The 21,870-nt window shown below is 44.9% G+C and overlaps 2 protein-coding genes across 5 annotated transcripts in view; one reads left to right on the top strand and one right to left on the bottom strand.

Moving 5' to 3' along the window:
• The window catches only part of GNB4 (G protein subunit beta 4), a 53,280-nt gene extending 46,130 nt beyond the window's left edge, over nucleotides 1-7,150 (top strand). Inside the window, exons 9-10 of the mRNA XM_090051451.1 lie at nucleotides 693-909; nucleotides 2,103-7,150. Coding sequence (XP_089907577.1) covers nucleotides 693-909; nucleotides 2,103-2,209 — 324 coding nt within the window. The 3' untranslated portion in view covers nucleotides 2,210-7,150. The remainder of the gene's footprint in view (nucleotides 1-692; nucleotides 910-2,102) is intronic.
• Nucleotides 7,151-7,900: 750 nt separating this feature from the next.
• MFN1 (mitofusin 1) overlaps nucleotides 7,901-21,870 on the bottom strand; it is a 40,501-nt gene continuing 26,531 nt past the window's right edge. For 3 of the 4 annotated variants that reach the window (XM_090056268.1, XM_090056270.1, XM_090056267.1), the window contains 8 exons: nucleotides 20,932-21,058; nucleotides 17,846-17,950; nucleotides 16,855-16,957; nucleotides 15,632-15,861; nucleotides 14,496-14,651; nucleotides 12,922-13,118; nucleotides 12,092-12,226; nucleotides 7,901-10,259 (listed from right to left, as the gene is read on the bottom strand). In XM_090056268.1, the coding sequence (XP_089912394.1) occupies nucleotides 10,190-10,259; nucleotides 12,092-12,226; nucleotides 12,922-13,118; nucleotides 14,496-14,651; nucleotides 15,632-15,861; nucleotides 16,855-16,957; nucleotides 17,846-17,950; nucleotides 20,932-21,058 (1,123 nt within the window). In that variant the 3' untranslated portion in view covers nucleotides 7,901-10,189. The remainder of the gene's footprint in view (nucleotides 10,260-12,091; nucleotides 12,227-12,921; nucleotides 13,119-14,495; nucleotides 14,652-15,631; nucleotides 15,862-16,854; nucleotides 16,958-17,845; nucleotides 17,951-20,931; nucleotides 21,059-21,870) is intronic. The other variant, XM_090056271.1, reaches the window with a different exon arrangement.

Here is a 21,870-nt window from a genome sequence, read left to right as displayed (position 1 = left end):
ATTATGGCTTTTAAACGTCCCACTAGCTTATCTCCTGTGAATGTTACCCTGCCTAATACGTCCTACCAGTGATGTGGGGTCTGACGCTGAAGACCCTTCACCACCCTCTCTTCACACCAACTAAACATTCACCCCCACCCTGTGCTTGTGTGTACTGTCCGCTGTTGGCGAGTACCAAAATCGTCTTGTGAAAGTGGTAGAAATGGCTCTGGGAGTCGGTATGGTTGAGGTCTTAGAACATATCCCTGTTTGTTACATTGTAAAGTGGGTTCCCTTTATGTGACTTGGAGTTATACACCCTTTTCCAGGAACGCACGTACAGCATAAAGCGAGGGAAACCTGTACGTGGACAAGTTGTCTCCCTAGACTGCTAAAAAACCGAAGACAGCTGCCTTCCACTCCATTTTATGGGCATGAGTTGGTTCCCTCTATCTGCAGAATATTGCAAAGGCAATCAGTGGCTGGTCAAAGTTTTTTGACTGCACCTGTAGATCTAGAACTGTTAAATACAGTTGTTTTCAGTGGAGTATTTCCCTCATCTTTAAAATCTGCATTCTGTTTTCATGAATTATTAGGCCGTTATCTGATTGATTCCAGTAAGAAAGTGTGTGCGTGCGTGTGTGTGTGTGTAACAATACACAAGCAGTGTGCTTTTCTGGTGTCAAACTGATGGCTCTCCATTCTTGTTCTAGTTCTTTCCCAATGGGCATGCATTTGCTACTGGGTCTGATGATGCCACTTGTCGACTTTTTGACCTGCGTGCAGACCAGGAGTTAATGATGTATTCTCATGACAACATCATCTGTGGAATCACTTCTGTAGCCTTCTCAAAAAGTGGCCGCCTTTTGCTAGCAGGTTATGATGATTTCAACTGCAACGTGTGGGATACTTTAAAGGGGGAGAGAGCAGGTAGGTAAACATGCCTGCAGACTGTTGCAGGTCTTTCTGTTTCTTATGTAGACTTTACCTTCCTGGTAGTCAGCACTGTTACAGTAAGGCTGAATTGTTTCCCTTTCAATTTCATTTACCCAACATCAGAAAGTTGAAATCTGAACTCTGTCTTCAAGCTGGGTAGCAGTGAAGGGTCTGTAAGGTGCATTGTGTCGGTACCACCGGTGCCTTTGTTAGTGATGGTCTTGGCATAGACGTTGCCTAGCAAAACAGTTGCTTCACTTAAATGTATGGTTTTATGGTGGTGGGCAAGGTTCTCTGGGTAGATATGATAGCTTTTATGAGACCACCAACTACTCAGTTGGTCTAGTAAAAGATATCACATCTACTCAAAAAACCTTTCCTACCTGTTCCTTAAACCAACATGGCTACAACCAAAAACCCAGCAACGTGGTGTTATAACGCTCCTTTTGAGCTCATTTATAGCTGCACCTGTTATAGGTGGTCCTCTTTTCAGTAACCAGCCCAGTGCATTCAAGGAAAAAGCTAACAGAAGTGCTACACCTCAAAATGAAACCTTTTTGCAATAGAACCCTAGGTTTCCTGATACCTTTTGGGACACTTTTCTCTCCTTATTCCATTTCACATCTGCTTAATAAGTTCATGTTTCTGTGGTAAGTACGAGGCCTGTGGAAAGCTGGCACAGGGAAATGTGTAGTTCTGCAGGGCAGGGGGATGAGTTGGAAAATGTGGATTGGCAAAGGAGCACGTAGCTCAGGATTTTGACACAAGGGAAGCACAGAAATACCTCTAGGAGGGGAGAGAGGTGCAAGTGGGATTGGAGGAGAGTTAAGTTTGGGTAAGCTTGAGAAATCTGGAAATTTCCAGGAGTCAAGGAAAGGAACCATGAACGAATAGTACAAATGATGTCAAAACGTGGCTGGTGGCTTGGACTGAGTTTTGGATGGCTGAGAACGGGCTATGGTGTTGAAGGAGCTGGAGAGAGACAGAGGAGAACGTGGAGAAATGTGGGGTAGAAGAAAAGGAGGCAAAATACCTTAAATTTTAGGTTTGAGGATTCATATGGCAGCTATTCCGAATACAGACCCTAAGTAACAGTCTCTTTTTTAGTGTCCTGAACATAAAGCTAAAGAATAACAGCTGAAGCTGTTCGGGTTTTGTACATTAACACCCCTCCCTTTCTTTTCCAGGTGTCCTTGCTGGTCATGACAACCGTGTCAGCTGTTTAGGTGTTACTGATGATGGCATGGCTGTAGCTACAGGGTCTTGGGACAGTTTTCTCAGAATCTGGAATTAACTGGGGGACAAACACGTACATTCTCCACTGAGACCTGGAGAGATCAATGCTGCAGCCTATAGCTGTGAAATAACATTTCTACCTTGTATTTGCAGGTGAAGTTTTTCTATTCACTGATTATTACACAAAAAGGCTTTCTGTAAACTAGAAAAAAAAATCAAGTGAAGAAATTGGGGAGGGGGAGAAATCACTGACTTTTTAAAAGGGGCCAGCACATATAATCATGGTGACTGAGAAACTAAGAGCCAGGCTTTTTGGTTTTGGTGGTTTGGTTAGATTGCCCTTGAAGAATTTCTGCTTGTGCTCAAAGTCTGCCAATTCTGTACTTTTTTTGTACATAACAGAATATACACATTATAGCAGCCAATCATGTAACATTTGTCTGTATGTAAAGAAATACGTTTGCATTTTTTTAAGGAACTACATTTATAGCTTTGCATTTAACCTGAGATGTCACTTCTGAGTTTTGTAGTGGATGAACTAGATTGCTGTTTTAAACGTTTTTGTGAATTTACTGTAGATAAAGTGAAGCCAATGGTATGTGTGTGTTTTTATAATGGAAGGCATTTGACTTTTTTTTTTTTTTTTTTAAAAAAGGCCCTGAAGACTCCTTGGTAATACCTAGCGCCTTACTCATTCACTCTTTGACCTGTTTGCCTATGTAAAGCAAGCATGGAGGTTAGTCCTCCTTGCGAGTAGTTCTTGGTCCATCCATCAGTAGTCATGGCCTCCACGCACCAACGAGTTAAATTCCACTAGGCACATTTAGAAGAAGGATTTGAAAGCCTGGTGCCAGGAGTATGAGCTTCCTTTCCGCAGCTTCTCATGTAAGTTCTTTCATGTAGAACTCGGCACATAAGCCAAGTGACCTGCTTTGCTTCTAGTAAGTGGCCAAGTGCTTTTCCTTTTGACAGTGTGGTTGTAAACACCATGACACTGACCCAGGAGAGTCCAGCTAGCTTGCACTACTGAGGTTGCACAGCCTGGATTTCACTGCGTAGATTGGAGGAACGTGAAAGCCTGTTCTCAAAACCTGCTGTTCAGTTACAAACAGACCCAGGAGGATTTCTCTGAAACTTCCAAAAGGGCCTTTGGGACACGTAGGTGTTCATGGCACAGTGTACAGCCGCAAGGTTCGAGGGTAGCCCTGCCATGCCACCACAGAACACGCTGGCTGCGCATATGTGTAGCAAGGCCTAAACGATGCAACCACATTATTTACAATGAACCAGTAACTTCTGTGATCCTTGTCAATAATTGTGCTCAACTTTTAAAATCCTGCTAGCTCATTTACAGCTGCAGCGATCTCCGTGTAGGCTTATTAGATGCCACGATTTTGCAGACTGACGCAGTAATTGCAACTTCCTTTCATACTTGACCTACACTTAGATGCAGTTTACCTCATAATATGAAACGTATGTCCTGAGTGAGAATATTTGAGCTAGTAAGAATGACCGTGCTGCTTCGGGCTGTGACCATTCATACCCTCATGAAACTCCCATGGAAACCACTTAACGCTTTGGTGCTGGCAGTGCGACCATGCTTGTGATGGATGTGCTGTAGGAAATCAGATTAGGACGTGAAAGGACACGGGGTCTTGGGGAAAAGGGGGATTGTTTCTGTTGGCTTCTCTTAAGTGTTTATGTTCAATGATGCGTATTCAAACAGATTATCAAATCGAAGGCTAATGTTAACCTGCTGCCCCCCCCCGAAGTCGTGATGCGTCTGAACATCCTGGGGTCAGTTTGTGAACATAAGTGCCCGGCTTTTTGTAGTATAAAAATCAGATTGTTGCTGAGACCACTGTTTGTCAAGTTTCTACCACTTGTAATCCTAACGTCAGTACTTCCAGACTGTGCCTGTAAACTTGCCATGTTTACGATGGTGAAGGTGCCAATACACGTGCCAACTGCAGTAAATTCAGTATCGGTTAAAAAAGCACATCTCGTGCTGGAGAAGTATACGCTTTATTACAGGTAGACTGTGGTGTAGGACCAAAATCCCGATCTATTGTGCATCACAGGAGCTCCTTGGCATTTTGTTTTTTGAGTTGTTTGCATTAACTATTCGTGTCCTGTCCAAGACAGCAGCTCTTTGAGATCAGGCAGAACACTTGCTTTAGTTTTTAAATGGCGCACTTGATTTTTTTTTTTTTTTTTTTTTTAGATTTGCAGGTCCTGTGAGTGAATCGCTCTGAGAATCTGTTAGTGAGCTTTGGCAGGAAAGCGTATTTAAATAATAATAATAACAAAAATTTCCCATATAAAGGTCTATATAGAAGCAATTTGTCTAGTCAGCATCCTGTGGCAAAGCCGTGTGTTGTGTTTGCAATCTGATATAAATTATCTTAGTAGTTATAAAAATTCAAAACCCCTCAAGTGGTAGCTTTGTTCTGTTTAAACCTTCAAACAACCTGGTACCCAAGTCCGGGCTTTATGCCACCCTTCTTGCAAGGAACGTCACTCCAGCTGTTTGGCAGCCCTTCTCTTGGCTTCAGCAGCTCTTGAAATAATAGGCGGTAGTAGGATTTACTCCAAAGCCCCTTTCAAAGGGTATTGCAAATCTTGCCCCCTTCGTGCGGTTCAGCGTACGCAGACATTGCTCATGCTGCACACCCGGTGTCACTCTCATGCTTGTTTCTGGACTGGCACGTCAGCAGGGGAGCGTCTGTCTGGAAACAATATTTAACTCCTGCTGGGAACTGGCACAAAGCTTTGGCTTACTGCACCAGCGTGGTGGCCGCTCCTGAGTTCCTGGTGTATAATCCCTGTTGTTTTTTAGTTGTAAAAAGCCCTTAGCACACATTAAGTGAAGATGAAGCAATGGCCTAAATCGGCTGTTACAGAAAATTCTGGCTCTGGGTGAGCGTTTAGATGGCCTGCTTGCTCAGATGGATGCAGCTTAAGGGTTAAATGAGCACCAAGTCTCATCTTCTGCTGTGAGGACATGAAAGCCACCCTTTGCAGGTTTCACTTGAAAGCTTTCCCCCAACTCTTGCATTTCAAAGGAAATGTCTTGTGGGGATTGGTAACTATGCTGATGCATGCCTGTGCTTAATATAAGCTCAGGGGCACAGGTTAGTGTAGTTTCTAACTGTTCACTGGCACAGTGAACGAGTTTAATAGAGGTAACAAGTTTTACAGCACTAGGGGGTATGCATTAAACTGCCCTAAAAAGTTGACCTCCAGGTTACAGAACTGTCCTAATTCCAGATAATTTAATGTGGTTCCAAAAATATACTAGGCTTCCCTCGTTATTGCTTAGTGCTAAACTAGTTATGATCATTGTACCAAGCACTTGCAGTTGGTACCAACGTAACTTTTTCCCCAGTCTCTGTTCTAACACAGAATCTATTTCTTAAGCAAATTTGACATGAAACGGCCTTGGGAAAATGTAATTGGCTGGAGCCTCTCCTAATTATAGACTGCATTAGTTCAGGCAGAGCTTCCTGTCAGCATGTCTTAATGTTGATTTGCTTTCTTTTGGAGGATCTGGAGCAAGCAAGCCTCCAAGCTGGGCATCTTCCCAGGTACAGTAGGACTCTGTCACTTTTTCTAGCAGGAGTAAGAGCAGGACTGAGATTCTGGAAAGCACCAATAGCTTCTCAGTGGCATCGTGCTCATGTAGATCACCTAGATCATGTGTAGAGCACGTGTGCGCCTGCCTCCATGTCTGCAGACCGTTTTTTTTTTTTTTCTTTTCCGTAACCTCATTACCATCTGCCTTCCTGACCTGCAGATGCTCAAGTGTCTGGTTCAGTGTCTCATTTGGAGTAGAGAAGCAGGTCGGACTGGCTTTCCTTTGAGGGGAGGGGTTGACCCTGACTTGGCAGTGCAGGGTTTGCATACCTGCTCGTCCTTGTGCGCTCCCTGTAACGTAGGGGTTGGAAGCGGTCAGCTGGTGTAGCCACTTGTCCCGCAGATGAGGTTCACTTCACTTCAGGGTGGAACCAAGACGGTAGTCGTGAAAACATTCCAAGAGTGCTTAGTCTGTCCTCTTCGAGGATGCTGTCACCTCCACTAGGTTTAGTGCTGTGCTTTAAAATGTTGGTGAGAATAGGTAATGGTTCATTCAAATAGTTGGTATAAATGGTTGTGTAGCAGAATGACAGATTTTGAGATAGCGTTTCCTGTAAAAGTAATTAAGCATGGGTTGATGGTGCACTTTGTATACAGTAATCTGGCGTGCATGCTGGTCAAACTACTTCCTACACTTCAGAGGCACCACAAGCCTTTTTATCCAATTGCTGGTTATGTAAAATACATGCAGAATGTTAATGCAGTGTTGTTATGGTAAATGTGTGAACAGTGTTACTAATTGATATAACTGATAACAGATTACATGTGCCTGACATTCTTATACCACACAGTATGTTTAGGTTTTGACTAATATGGAATTCAGTGGAATAGTCTTAGGTATTTCAAGCCTTTGTTTTACTTACACGATGGTGCTCTCTTTGTGTTTCTCCTTTAAAAAAAAAATAGCATCTAAACACTTGTACTACATATGACATCCAAAGGAGTCCAAAACTAACCGCTTCTAAACATGCTTGACTCTTTAGTTTGTCTTTTAACTCAAATCCAGCATTTCTCATCTAAAGGTTTTTATTTTCCTTTCACTTGTTGCTGATTACTTTGATGGAAAACTTCAGTCATGTTACCAATTATGAAGTGATTCTGCACTGCCTCTGGGTTGTGTATGTATTCAGAAACAGTCTTAAAGCTTTTATTTAAGCTAATTAAAAAAACAGGGACTTGTGCCATTTGTTCTTTAACAGTGCTGTTGTATAAAGACTTCCCTGTGAAAAAAATCACTTGCTATGAACTCTGTTTATAGCTTTTTTTCCACAATGGATCTTTTCTTTGTATTTGTACAGTGGCTCAGTGGAAGATGTTGCCATGAGTTGATATTGTAACCAATAAACAAGTGCTTTTAACCAGATGGCCTGGTGTGCGCGTGCACTTATTTGAGACCCTTCTCAAAGCAGAAGTGTTGGGGGCGTGGTGCACGGCGAGTAGCTACTGGCCGACCTAGGGGAGATTTCCAGTGGCCTCCCTTGTGCTTCTGGATGCCTGCTCCTTTTATTATGTGGGGCAGGGGAAGAAACCTGTAAATGTTTTTCTGCCCCTTCTGACTTCACTGGACGAGCCAGTACCTCTCGTGCTGAGCATAAAGCTGTGCTTAAGAAATCCCCCGAGAGCAGCCCGGAGGGCCACTACACTCAGCCTGAGTTGGGCTTCTGGCTCTAGCTTTAGGCAAGTCTCCTAGTCCTCTTCACTGCTGTAAGCAATGCTATTTTTGCTTGAAGGAAAGGCACGCATCTGCTACCTGCTTGCACTCTGGCAAGCCGGGGAAGGGAAAGTTAGCTTCCCCAGCTATGCTGCACTGCAGCTGTGTCACTTAGCAACTGCGTTCCCTTTCCTCCAGTTGCTTGGCTGTGTGCGTGCAAACTGAGACACTGCGCTCGCGTTCCTCGGGAGAGGGCCAGCAGGCTGCTGCCAAAGGAGGGAACAGCTCTTCCCCTACTGCTGCAACAGGGAACTTACCTTTCAGAAAACCTTGGGACATCCAGTGCTACAATGCCAGATGCCAACACCGCAGACACACTCAAGTGACTAGAAACCAGCTGAGCTTTTCTTTATTGCAGATGCAAGTAAGAGGAGGACCTTGTAAAGAATCATGTCCACTCTGCCATAAAAATATTTCTGAATTTTATTCCTTACTTACAGGGCTCCAACCTTCTCTCAGCCTCAAGCTGGGGCTGGGGACAGCAATACTGATTGTCACATGCACAGTCAGTTCCAGTTTCCACACATGGAGCAATCCTGAGTCCTAGGGTCTCGTGCTTTGAATTTCCCCTGGTGAAACCTCTGAGCCACAGGCTCCCTAAGAAACCTTTGCTTAATTCTTGGACTGCAGCCAGGCTGCAAATCAGCTCCAAACAAACCACCCCTGTAGCAGCCGCTGGTTTTGATTTTAAAACAAGTGCTGTAGTGCATTGACGACCTTTCAAACACAAGATCGCTGTATGGAGGATGGAAGCTACAACAGCTGCCATCTGCTAGAGGCTGCCCCCTTGGTGCGTTGCTTTTGCACTGACTATGCAGGTAGCTGTAAGTCACATGCATGTACAAAGTCTGCTACAGCATCGCTAAATGCTTTGAAAAAACACCTGACTAGATACCTGCAACGTAAGTACACTTGCATCACTTCTGTACCACTCCTGGGCTGGGTTGTCATCCTGCTTTCACAAGAAGTTGGCCTCAGAACTGCAGCCCTTTAACCAGTCCCATCCCACATACAGAACGGTAGAGGTTTCCAAAGTAACCAGTGTGTAGTGGTATCTTCCCTTGTATGAAGATGAATAAAATCATATTGCTGGAACACTTCTAATGCAACATGTAGCTCCATGCTAAAGCGCAGAAGTTAACAAATTGATAGGAGTGAGTGGCTGGTTCCTGACTTCAAAATGAAGTATGTCACTATCAAAAACAACCCCAAGATACATTTCATTAGCCCTTTGCTTGAAGGTTAGGATTGCCGATGCCAAGCACCACTGCAACAGTTGGGGGGAAAAATCCAAACTGGCTTCTTAAGCCATAGCAACTTTTCATTTCATTTTGGTTTTAAACCTGAATTTGTTCAAATAAAATGTAATGCTTTCATAAAAAATATATAAATATCCTCACCCCCTAAACTAAGTTATTAAAAAGCCTGTTTACAAAATACAGGTTTATCAGGTTTGAAGATGCAGCAGGCAGTACTTAGCACTCAGTGTCACTATGTGTTAGTTGGGGGACGAGGGTTGGCTTTTGGCAGGCTAGCAAGGGTGAAATAGCCACACGCTCAATTGTTTAAACCCAGAACAGAGAGGGTGCGCTGGCCACGTGTTTCCAAAGACCCAGGTTTGAACTAAACAGGCACCTCAATGATGACAGTCTAACAGTGCTAGGCTGCTATTTTTCCAGTAGACAAAGCAGTCAGGCACAGCTACATAGTTTCCCTTGATCTTCACATCTTGTATCCATTAATCCTGGACAGAACCTGGAGAGCTACAAAGCTGTGCTGCAGCCGAACCCGCAACTCTTCATGTCACGGAAAATCTTTCCACTCTCAGCAGTTGCTGGTTCAGAGGCCAGCAAACCAGCAGCAGGAGCCCAACTCAAAATTGCAAGCCACTTGGGCTGCTTAACTTCAAACCACTCCTAAACCTGCTTGGCAAGGCAGCCCATGTGTAGAGGTTTGCTTTCACGTGTGATTCACCTGAAATTTGTGCTCATTAAGTGCTGGTTCACACAGCTATTATAGCAGCACCATTCTGCCGTCCAAGCAGGCCTAGGGGTGCTGGTCCAGCTTTGCCAGCCCGAGAGCACCCAGCTTACTGGAAACACTGCTCCTCCTTCAAGTAACAAATCGCATCTTTCCCTCAGCCCAAAGTGTCCAGGACCAAGAAGGGAAGCTACTGAGTTTGGTTCCATGGAACCAGTCACACAGCGGGGTGGCGGGGTGGGCTGCAGCCCCAAGCAAATCGGTTCTGCCCTAGCTCAGCAGCCGAAGGAGCCCATCCCTCCTGCTAAGTTCACCTTTTCCTTAGGAGGCATGTGAGTGTGGCTGTTGCTAGCCCAAAGGAGAGAGAAGGGACCGGCGCCTTCCTCCTGGATGCCAGGAAGTGGGTTTGCCCTGGGCAGGCACCATCCAGAGCGGAAGGTTTCTTTTATTGTTGAGCATCTAAAGAATAAATTATCTGTCACTAAATAGAAATCATTTATCAAAATCTGCCAATTAATCAAGTGGCCACAACCCTCTCCGTGCCCCAGGGACTCTACACCGGTCACAGCTGAGGCCCACACCTGGTCCTTACAGTATCTGACAGGGATGATCAAGGTAACTTGATAAATAAAAGTTAATTCATGGCCTCCCTGGGGAGAAGTCTGTCAGTGCACTGCGTCGGCTGTGTCCCACGGTTTCCCGGGCTGCGCTCTATTTGCTCTGCCGAAGAAACTGCTTGGTGAAAAGCTCCAGCTCATTGTCCAGGTGAAGGGCTTTGTTCCTGCAAAATGGGCAGAAGAGGAAGAGTGACCGAGATTGTGGCAGTCAAGAACCCCGGCCCATGTCCACTGGGCTCCATGAGACACGCACTGGGATGGGCTTGCAGTGTCTTCACGTGTTCAGAACTGAAATGCCAGGCACCAGGCCCTAAAGCCAGGTCAGCAGAGGCAGGGGCGGTTACTGCAGATGCAGCTCTAGTTATGGTTGTGGCAGCGAGGGCCAAATTGGAAGCAAAGCCCAGCTTCAAAATGCTGCCCAGCCCCATCCTAACCCCTTCAGGGCTTCGGCCAAGCAGACGTCAGGTTAGGTCCTGTGAGTTCCAGGAGGGAGTGGGGACTGCTGGGCTAGAAAGGAGCAACTTCCTTGCTGCCTGGAGGCCAAGTCCTAGGGAAGATCCTACTTTCCTCTCAGCCTTGACAGCTCCAGCACTCCCCCTACCCACTGCTGACAGCACGCTGGACACCAGTCAGTGAGACCTGCTAGTGCAGCATTAGTGTCAGGGGCGCTCAGGACCTCAACACTGTTGCCACCTGAAGCCAGCAACAGCATGCAGGGCCCACGGTGCCTGCGCACCTTTACTGCTGAGATTCTGGGAGCATGGGATGGGGGCCACTTCTTAGCAACGTTCACAGCCCTAGCTCAGAAGTGCTGGACACTATTCCTATGGCTTCCTCGGGGGGCGCTGGAAGGGGCTCAGTGAGGCTCCAAGCTGTGCAGACTAGCCCCTTGGGACTCCCGTAAGCGGAGCTCGCTGGAGACACCCACATCTTTCCAGCAGGGCTCCCTGCGCCCCTGCGTGTCCCACACGAGCCCCTCCCTGCAAGCTCCAGCCCTTGCCCGGGCCTCTGTGCTCCCAGCTTAAACCCCGCTCTTACTTTCCTTCCTCCTCTGCCGTGGCTTTCCTGTGCCAACGTTTTCGGCAGCTCTGGAACGAGGGAGGGCTGCTGTGCTGCAGGACTGGGCCAACTCCTCCCAGCACCCAGCCCTTCCACAAGGCTCTGCCAACCAACCCCCGCATAGGTCCCTGGCACGTGGGAATAGAGCCAATGCAGCCCTCCAGGCATGTGACACTTGAACGGAGCCATCAAGCCAAGCAGTAGGCTTTGCACACGCAACTCTGGGGCTGCCAAAAATGCTCCCATTCATCTTCAGGATTAGGGGACCTGAGTGTAGCAAGGACCAGAGCCCACAGGCAGTATGAGTGGGGAGACAAGCACAAACCCACACAGCTGCTAGCAAGGGAGCCTGCAGCATGCATCTCTGCCTAGTGGGAAAGGCTCTTAAAGAGAAAGGAGGCATGTGGGGGCTGGCAAAAGACAAGAGACGATAAAGGACCTGAATTCCCACCTCTGCCTGGTAGCTACAACTGCTCCCCTTCCCAGGACACAACAGCTCCTCAGGCAGAGGCCCCTGGAGAAAATGCACAGCCATGGAGGCTGAAAAGCAATATTAAAGCACATTCACGAGAAACGCCCCTGCCTGACCCCAGCAGAGTGAGCCAGTTGGTCTTGGGAGGGGACAGTGCTTTTCTGATCCTTTCAGGCCTCCCTGAAACATGCAGCTTTTAAACACAGCTGTAAAAATGGCACCAACAAATACAAGGCTCAAAAACATAAAGGGCATAGAACCGCCCATTCACTTGCACCTCCACTTCTGTGGGCTCATTGGAATTACCTGCACTTCTGTCTATCAAAGGCCAATGCAACAAATGCCTGCAATTTGTGACATCACTTAATAAGGACACAGGATAAGAAATCTAGGTCCTCTGAAGTGAAGGGGGCCAGGACTTTACTTCTGACGTGGCCAGTAGTCATTACAAACAAGCAAAGTTACCTCAGCTGCTTTGAGCGACTCTGGATTTTCTCTAACTGGTTTATTTCTTTGGATAGTCTGGCGATTTCTTCCTCCAGGTTTTTCTCTGTAACATCAACTTGCTGACACAGCCGAGCAAACGTCGTGGCCATTTCCCTAAAGGCAAACAAGTCTGTAATGGCTTTGCATCACAACACAGTCTTATGCTGCATGCCAGAGTCCATGCAAACAGACAACCTGGTGCTCAGAACAGCCACCGAGGGAGACTCGCACTGGGAAAGGCAGCATGCCGGGAAATGAGAGAGGAGGCCGCATTTAAAAACCAACAGATAAGGACACTTTTGCAGTGGTGGTTTTAAGGGTCACAGAATACCAGTAGGACACGGACACTAGGATTGCTTCTACCCACTTCTCAATGCCGGCATTGGCATTTTGGTGGGGTGAAGCTTTTTATCAGCAACCTAAGACTAAGTCCACAAAGGGACTCAAATTCTGCAGTGCAGGACGGAGGCATCACTAGAATCCTCAGCCTCAAGTTAGAGGCCGGCCCAGGCTCTAGACTGCAAGGAGAAAGGCCTGAATACACACTGTTTGTGCCTGACATAATCCCACTGACTCCTGCCTAGCCAGAAGCCATCAACCCCCACTCCATGCATGATCACTCCTCCAGGGTGCGCGAGATTCAGAACTGCACACCATAACAGGGAATCAAAAAGCTACACCTACTTGTATAAAGACATGAGGGGAATTCTGCAGCGGCTCGTTTTTTTTTTTTAAACCAAAAAAACCTGATCTGCACAGCTCCATTTTGTGACTCCCCCAGTGCAGATGCCATGGTCACTAATACTTACTGTTGTACTTGGTGGCTGCAATTTGCACTAGTAAAAGTGATGATCTGCTGCAACTTTTCAGTCGCATAGTTTACGAATTGCTGTTTGAAGGCTCTCTCTCTTGCTTTCGTGGTCCAGGTCAGCCTCTCATAGACATACAATAATCCATACAGGCTCATGGAAAGGGTGATGAGTTTCCAGCCTACAGTTCTCCAGACCTGGAGGGGAGAATAAAAAACATTTTTCTTTGGCTTGAGGAAGAAATACAAGAGCAGTTCTATGGAAAGTGGCTTGTCAGAGCTATTTGGTCATAATCAAAAGGCTGCAGACAAATGTCCCCATTGTGTTGCTCCCTTTGTTCTTTCCAGTCAGATCAGGTTAACAAAACACATCTCTCCTCCAGCTGGCAGCGAAGCAGACTCTTCAGCTACACAGAAACGAGCCAGAGCCTCTTCTGCCTCCTGCCTGAGCAGCAAGCACATTAGCTACCTTCAGTCTGCAGTCGCTTTATTGCTCATTAGGAGGCAAGGGGCAGAATGCAAAGCTCTCATCAACTCTGAATTGAGCTTGATAATGATGTCGGGCCACATACTCACTGAGAAACTGAGCATAACACAAGGAGCCATTTTTCTTACTAGAAGCTCAGTGCGTCTTCCTGGTATACCCCATAGCACAGGGCTAGTCAACCAGGAAACACCTAGCGCATTTGACAAAGATGTGTGCGTCTTGGATGCTCCAGTTAGTCTGCACTGTGGTTCTGTTGCCACTCAGGTGAGTAAGGATTAGCACCACACTGGACAGTCATACCAGTTAGAAACAGCATCTTGACATATTCCTGAAGCCTTTGTATAATCACAGCCAGTTATCTAATGCCAACAAGCCTGAAAAATCAAACAGACCCTGAAAAACAGGCTAATCGCTTAATGTAAAATACTGATAATGAACTGTTTTCAAGTCGCCAAGGAAACCCTGACCAAACTGAGTCTCATGCATGCTAAAGATTAATTTCCACATTGCAATGGGCTTATCAATGACATTAAAGGAAATTCACATCAGTTTTGCTCAGTCCAGTTGCATCAGGCAGGATGACAGTTTGGCATTTCTCAACCTAATGCTGAACAACCATCACCATTTGTGAACAAAACTGTCAGAGCCCCCTTCCCACTGTGGAAGGGAGTCTGAAAACCTAGTGCCTAATATGTTTTAATGTAAATAGGAAGAGAAGCCTTTAATGTTACTGAAAATGAATCGATCTTTTTATCTTTCAATAAAATTAAGCCATAAATGGAAAACTTTTACACCACCACCAGGATACGTAAAATGGATGTAGGTGTCCTTTAACAAAGATGATTTCAGAAAAAAAAGTCCCAATTGATATACTCTGAAATCTATTCGGTAGCTATTTAATTTCATTGGACAAAAGTACTGCAGTCCCCCGAGCTCAATGGAGCTATGCTGACCCTGTTAAAAGACCACTACTGCCCAGATAAATATGCTGCATCAGAGGTGACATCTAAAACAAGAGAGAGAGTATCTGGCACAGATTAATCTCTGCCATGGTTTCTATTACAGTGAATGTTGCTAATTCTACTTGCCACTCCTCCAACAATGATGACGCTCATAGAGGTCCGTGATGTCAGTGAAGCTAAACCCGTTACCAGAGTAACCATAAGTTCCTCCTGTGACACATTCTCTGGAGTTACAGCGGGAATGCTGGCAGCGGAGGGAGTGGAAGCTAGCGGACGAGGGATCTAGAAGAGTGGAATAAGGGAATTGGAGTCATGAGCACCACAGATATTCTACGGCAGACTGCTTCGAGTTATTTGCTTTCATATATTCAGGGTTAAAAATGGAACAGTTCGGTGGCTAAACCTGCCAGTGTAGACCCACATGAAAAGCTTTTTCTTTCATCTAGAGCAGCAGCACTGGGAGTTGTGACAACTGCTGATCAAACAGGGAGTGGTCAGGTAACGAGGGCTGGGTTTTCAGTTCCAAGACAAGGCTGGAGTGAAGACAGCTTATAGCCCTGAGTTCTGAAGAGTGACTTTTTTTTTTGCATACCAGTGGAGATCATGCGTATTGATTTTCCGCTGGGCTTCCCTACACAGTCCACTCCCCAGTGCTAGATGCCTGCCCACACCTCTCCTGCAGCCCAGGGCTCTTCTAGAGTAGAGTATGTAGGTTTTTTAATCCAAATTTCATGGTGGCCCTTCTGTTTGGATGAACCAGCTTCCCAGACCCGACCACCCTAAAAAGGGACAGACTCAGGTTCTGCAGTTTGCAGCTGGAGGCCACAAACGCAATTTTGTCACAGAACAGAAGACAGTTGTCCCTTTCTACTTGTTTGTATGCACTTTCATAAAACTCCAGTGCCCCAACTGGCCAGATGGCCCATTAGGTCAAAGAAAGTGGGATCTGGCCCTGCTCCATTTTAATTACACAAAGAGTCTAAACGAAGCGACTACAGAACAGAGGTATGACAGATCTCCACGCCTCATAGCAGGTAACAGCTGCAGGAATGCCAGGGGTAAGTTCTGGCTCTATTTCTGTCCCCAAATATAAGCCAGTTAAAACATCCCTCACCAAAACAAGCTTCCAGCCAAAGGAACCAAGGAAAGGCTGCAGTGAGTAGATGAAACGTTAGGAGCAGGTGAGACGCACCAAGTTATTTCTCACATGTAAAACACCAAGTAGCAGCCCAATCCTTCCTAAAGGTCTTGGAAGTACTTACCTGTACGGTTGGATCTGCCAGTCCTAGTAGGACCCTCTGGGCATTCTTAGGACCCAAGAAGCGGTTGACAAGTGAGGCCCATCCCAGGGAAAAGCGGAACGCAATATCTTCTTGAAAATCTGCGCACAGACTATGACAGTTCAAGTCGTAGCTGAGGTCAAACTTCCTGCATGGAATTAGCAAGTGGAGCTGATTCTGAACACCAGAAGGCAACAGCGGCTTCACATTTTCTAGGAACAAAGTGCAACAAAGCTGAACTCCATTCAAAACTTTACTCTGCCTTGGCAGGTTTACACCTGGCACTGATTCTGAATGTGGCCCTTTGAGTGTCAAACACCGAAGATGAAATAATGGCTACAGTTGACTTACTATTGACTACCACGGCAGCCTAGAGTCAAAAGCATACATAATCATGCATCAGCATAAAACACTGCTGATCCTAATGGACTTGATCACAGTCAACTTTTCTGGAAAATAAAACATCTTGGGCAGGTTGCAGGGACATACAGAAGAGGAAAGATGGCAAGGGCTTCACTTAAATCCAAGACCTCTGTCTGTTTTCTTACCAGAAGTCAGTTCAGGGGAAAGGGGGGGGCGGTGTTCAGCACTGGGGGTTGTGACCACCACCACCACCATTAAGTCAGAAATGGAATGAATATTCATTGAGAACAGGCAGCTATTTGGAGAAGAGCAACTGAGTAAAACTAGCCAGGGTATGCAGGGATAAAAAAAAAAACAAGCAGTACATCCAGAATAAGTTGGGAAGCCTCGCATCCTGCTCTTAGCTTCACACCAACTTGGTGTGTGATGAAAAACACTCAACCTCTCCACTTCAGTTTTTCCAAGTGGGAATAATTATTACTTCAACCTGCTTCATAGGGAATTTATGGGGATTAATTGCTGCTCAGCGCTTTGAAGCCATAAAGCGCTGCAAGAATTATAACCCTGTAAATTCCAGCCATAGTATGCAATAATCCTGGTGGGAGACCAGAAGTAATAGCACAGATTTACTAATGAAAACTGTTCCAAACAGGAACTAACTCTTGATTATCCATTACAGGTAGAGGGCCTGGCACATGCAGCCCTCATCTCAGACCGTGGTACTTACTGCTACTGCTTTATAATTCACCTTAAGTAGGGAAAGCCCTCTTAGGGGAGAGTGGGAGACTTTCAAATTTAAATGCTTGGGGAAAAAAAGTAACATTCCTCCATCTCCAAATTACCAATCATCTCCTGCTGGGACTGATGCATTGATTCATTGACTTCACTGGAGCAGCGGTCAGCCAGGTTTTTCCCCAAACCTTCCTCTAGATGTTTGTTGAGTTCCTACCATTTCACAGAGAAAACAGCCATGTAAATTAAAGGTCAGTTGACTTGAGCTAAATGCAACTAATCCTTATCTTTATAATGTATTGTTATCTGTGGTAGGCAGAAAAACATCATGTTTGGGAATGACCAGGCTCTCAGTTTATAACCATAATTTATCTTTTGACTGAAATTACAAAAGGGTTGCTTTCTGTAACATAAGAATCATTACAATTGTGGGTTTTCAATAAATCAGTTTAATCAGAGTATAATGCTGTCATATTGTTCTACAAAGCCCTGTCTGACAGGGACCAAGCTCATTAACACTGATAGACTGCACCCATGGTGATGGCACAGTCTTCAAGTCCTTTAACTGATCGTAGGGGTCTGGTTCTGCTCCTGCACACATGGGCCCTATAAATGCAAGGCCCCAGCTATGATTGAAGTGAAGAACTGATGAAGTTTAATCAAAAAATGACCTTTTAAAAAGTAACCCCCTCCTCCCCCTCCAAATGCCATTGACTCCAAAGTATTTTACATGTTGCTGTTCTGGTGACTTTGACAGTTTTATCAAAAGTACTCTCAGCATGGATAGTAAGTTCTTTATGGACCACAAATGGATACACAGGGAAGAAACAAACCTGGTTTTCAGTAAATAAAACTTTCATTTAAAGACATCACAAAAACCTGAAATTCCCACCCAAAGTCTTTACTTCAGAAACAATTATTTTTTTTGTAACTGGCTGTCATTATATTCTAATTCGGTAATAGAAAAAAAACCACAGACCCAACAAACAGCAAAAGTTCTATACAGTGTAGGAATTATAACAATTAACTAACTAAAACTTGAATGTGCGACTATGGCAGCGATAAAGTTTTTCTTCATCAAACCACTTGGAAACAACTTACGCTTTTATACAGCTGCAGTACTTGTGGAGAAGGGTGAAAATCAGCATAGAATTCATCAACCAAAACAGACAGGCGACAAATCTCATCAGTCATAGCAGAAGAGACCTGGGAAAATTATAATGTAGACAACAATAAAACAAATATATTTCAATTAAAAATTACATTATACTAACTGCAACACTCTTTTTAATCTGAGTTCATGTGTTTTTGCTCATTATACTGCTTAACCAAAAATGCGCAGTTTAAAAGCCCACTCTAATATAATAAAGAGTAGGTCTTCTGTAGGTGGCTTCTAATGGAAAAACCCTGCTTACATCTTGTTTTTCCACACATCTCCACAAAAAGATTCCAAGAATAAATTAAAGGGGAGGCCTAGCCCTTACTGTTAAATTCCTCAAGATACTTTTTGAGCATGTGCGCCAGCAGTGGGATCATGTGATCCATGCATAGGAAAACGTTTTTGAACAGCAGTATCTGTTGAAATCACACCTGCACTCTCCATGCTTTTGTGTGTGTCTGTGGCTGCTGGGCCAAGAGCAGAGCAGTCAAAACCACTCTACAATCTCCTTTGGATCCATGGGATCCAGCTGATAGAGGACTCTATATAGTACCAGCAAAGGATGCTGGGTGTTTAATACATTTGGATAATACATGGCAGAGAACCAGTTAGTTTGGGGTAGGTAGCCATTCTTTTTTCCTCCGAGTGATTGCCCACCATGAAATGCTTTGAAGTCCAGGAGGTGAGCAGGTCGCATACTTACAGATACAATGACCATACGTCTGGAGCAGTCTGTCCAAGACTGTGCTGATTAAGGAGCAGCAGTGGCTAAAGATGTGGTCCTAACTCCAAGTAGCTGCTCCATAAAGTCTTCAAGGCTGGCATACTGTTTAGTGAAGCTAAAAAAAAAAAAGGCTACCTGACTCCTGGTGAATGGGACTGATCTGTGCAAGCTGGTCCAAGCGAGCAGCTGGATAGCAAGTTCTAATGAACTTCAGAATCACTTTAGATAGTGTCTGTGCTGTCACAAGCAGACTTGCGTGTCAGGAAAGGCTAGAAACAGCCTAGGGGAGGTTCTGAAGCTTGTGCTCATGCCAAATAGCAAGTAAGAGTCCTGAGGTGCAGAGTTCAGCATCTCTATGAATGAGGGAAAAAACTGGTAAGATCCTTTTGAGTGAAATTCAGAGAACTTTAGGCCTAAGGTCACTTGTGCATAATGGCTCTACCACAAAGACTTGGATCTTTCTGGCAGTGACTGGTTGCTAAGGAGGTCGGCAGACTATAGGGGAGTACTTGTTTTTTTCCAAGTGCCCTGATGTCCTCAACTCTGAGCATATGCTTATGGGAGTCTGGTTTGCACAATAGGTAATACGTTAAATGTCTGGGCAATGTTTCCCCACTTCTCTCAGATACAGAAGAAGGGAAAGACGCCATCCACAAGTGAAGCCACTGTTTTGCAAGTTCTGAACAGCTCCAAAGCATCTTGGAGCAGCACTGAGGTTTCAGATGCTGGAGTGAGATCGGTCTCAAATTGTTTCTTCCACATGCAAAATTGTGGAAGAGACAGTGAGTAGGAAGGTGGCCAAATCTACAGACGGTACAAAAATATTCGAAGTGGGAAAGACCAAGGCAGACTGAGGGACCACAGAAGAATCTCGCACCACTGAACAAACGGCAACTAAAAGTATAAAGTGATGCACTTAGGCAACAATAACCCAAAATGTTCCTACACTATGATAGGCCTACATTAGCTGTTACCACACAGGAGAGATTTGGGAGTCATTGTGGGCAGTTTGCTAAAAATATCAGCTCAGTCAGCAGCCATCAAAAAGGCAAACAAAATGTTACGGATTATTAAGAGGGGAACTGGAAACAAAATAGAAAGTATCATCGTGTCCTTTTATGAATCTATGGTGCATCCATACCTTGAAAACTGTAAATGGTTCTGGTCCCCACACCTCAAAGAAGATAAAGAACTACAGAAGGTCCAGAGAAGGACAAGGATGATTAGTGGTACGGAGGGGCTTCCATATGACAAGAGACTAAGAAGACCAGCCCTATTCAGTCAGAGTATAGCACCCTGGATGCCATGAGATCCTCTTAAGCATGCCTTGCAGTATTAGCACTGTTAAGTGTGCACATCTATGCAATTCACAAAATTAAAATGGCTAAACTTACAGATTGCTACCAGAAACCAAAGTTCCTAAACTATTCTGACCTGTTTTGGTCTTGCTGAGTGAGTTCTCTGTAACAGGAAACTTGTTCTACTATTTTTCCATAGCCAAAAAAAACAAGTGAAAGCTAACGGCTAGCGTTTCTAAGGGGTGCCTTAGGTCTAAAAAGGTTGAGAACTACTGGCCTAAGCCAGTAAGATTAACACCACATTTCTGTAAAGTTCAGAACTGTTTAGAAATGGGGTCTTGTTACAATAAAAGCTGAGGGTTAGTTGTGAAGTTCAGATTCGGAACCAATCCAAGATTGAGAGGCAGAGTTTGTTGCCAGCCCCATTTCTAATGTTCACAAGGAAGTGATCTTTAAAGGATCTGGTGCTCAATATTTACATATTTTACAGATAAAATGGAAAAACAGATTTAGATGAATTGCCAGGTTTTTTGTTGCTCAACATATACAGCTCTTACTGATTGCTCTGCAGTTACAGATGCTCAGTATTTCTGAAAAACGTCGTGAGAGTAGTAATGCCAGGAAGGCAGAGTACTAGTATATTAGTGATATCAGAAAATCCCTGGTGTACATGCACCTCTGTCAGCAGAAGAAAGCTTAAAGCAAAACTCCAGACCTTCAGGGGAGCTGGTCTATAGGAAAAACGGACAGAGCTTGTCTAAAACAGGGGGCTTTGCCATTGTAGCTCTGGCAGCAGCAGTTCTCACTCAGTCTGACAGCACACTTTAATTTCTTGTTTGTGTGCTGTGTGCATGGGAGACTAGCAGTGTAGAGAGAAGAGCATGAACCTCCAAGACTCTAATAGGTGAACCACAAATGTGTAGATGAAAAATATTCTCATTTTCCAAGAATTTAAGGCATTCCAAAGTTTGCTTCTAAACAAATGTACCTCTTTTATACAACTCACCTTGCTCTCCACATCCTCGGTCACATGCTTTATTTTTCTCTTAATATCTTCTGTTAAAAGTTTCAGCTGATTTCGAACAAAGTCCAACCTATCTTTCTGGTCCTCTCGCTCTTCCATTGAATAGACTCTGAAGTAGCCAAAGGAAATCATTATCATTGCTACCAGTTCTTCCATAAACACAATACAAAGGAGTGGTAGCTGACAGTTAACTGAAGAGGTCAATCAGTCAGAAACAAATCTGAAGTTAGGTTGGTTGACAAAGCTACCATGAATAGAAGCAAATGTTCTACCTCACTAAACAACAGCATAAGAGCTATACATTAAAAAAAAAAACCCAACCCACAGAAAAAATATCACTCGTTATTCAGCTTTTGATGTGCATTCTACAAGGGGGGGCATCTGAATTGGAGTGCCCATTGTGACATTTTGAATCAAGTACTAAGACGACACAGAAATGGGGCTGAAGGAATCCTTTTTGTGACGCTGGACCTAAACTAGTCCTTACCACTTGGTAGAGACAATTCTTCTGGCCAAACTGCTCACTGGCACCACTTGATTACTCCTTAACAATGACCTGGAGACTCAAAAAGTAAATGCACCCAACTCTGACCACAGATGACTCAGGACTAGACCAGGATCTGTCAACCTATGGCCCATGGGCCAGATCCAGCCCATGGTGGATCCAGCACAGGCATTTGGATCGTGTGTGTGGACATGATGATTTGGAGGCACTTGATGTGGGGGGCCTTCAGCAAGTCTCTCTCCCATGTTGCCACTGGAAAAACAGCAACAGTGAGTAGGCCCTAGTGTGCAGGGCAACCTGGTTTGGCTCCACTTTAAGCCTAATCATGTATGATAGGCTGAGAGAGGGTCCAACACGTGAATTCTGGGTCTGGCAAACATCACCAAATGGGGCCCCACATAGTTCAACCAGAATCC

This window comes from Crocodylus siamensis, chromosome 6, assembly GCF_052110815.1.
Source record: "Crocodylus siamensis isolate JL-2025a chromosome 6, ASM5211081v1, whole genome shotgun sequence".
NCBI lineage: Eukaryota > Metazoa > Chordata > Crocodylia > Crocodylidae > Crocodylus > Crocodylus siamensis.
The sequence above is the reverse complement of the archived record's forward strand: the minus strand, read 5'-3'. Positions and strand labels throughout refer to the sequence as shown.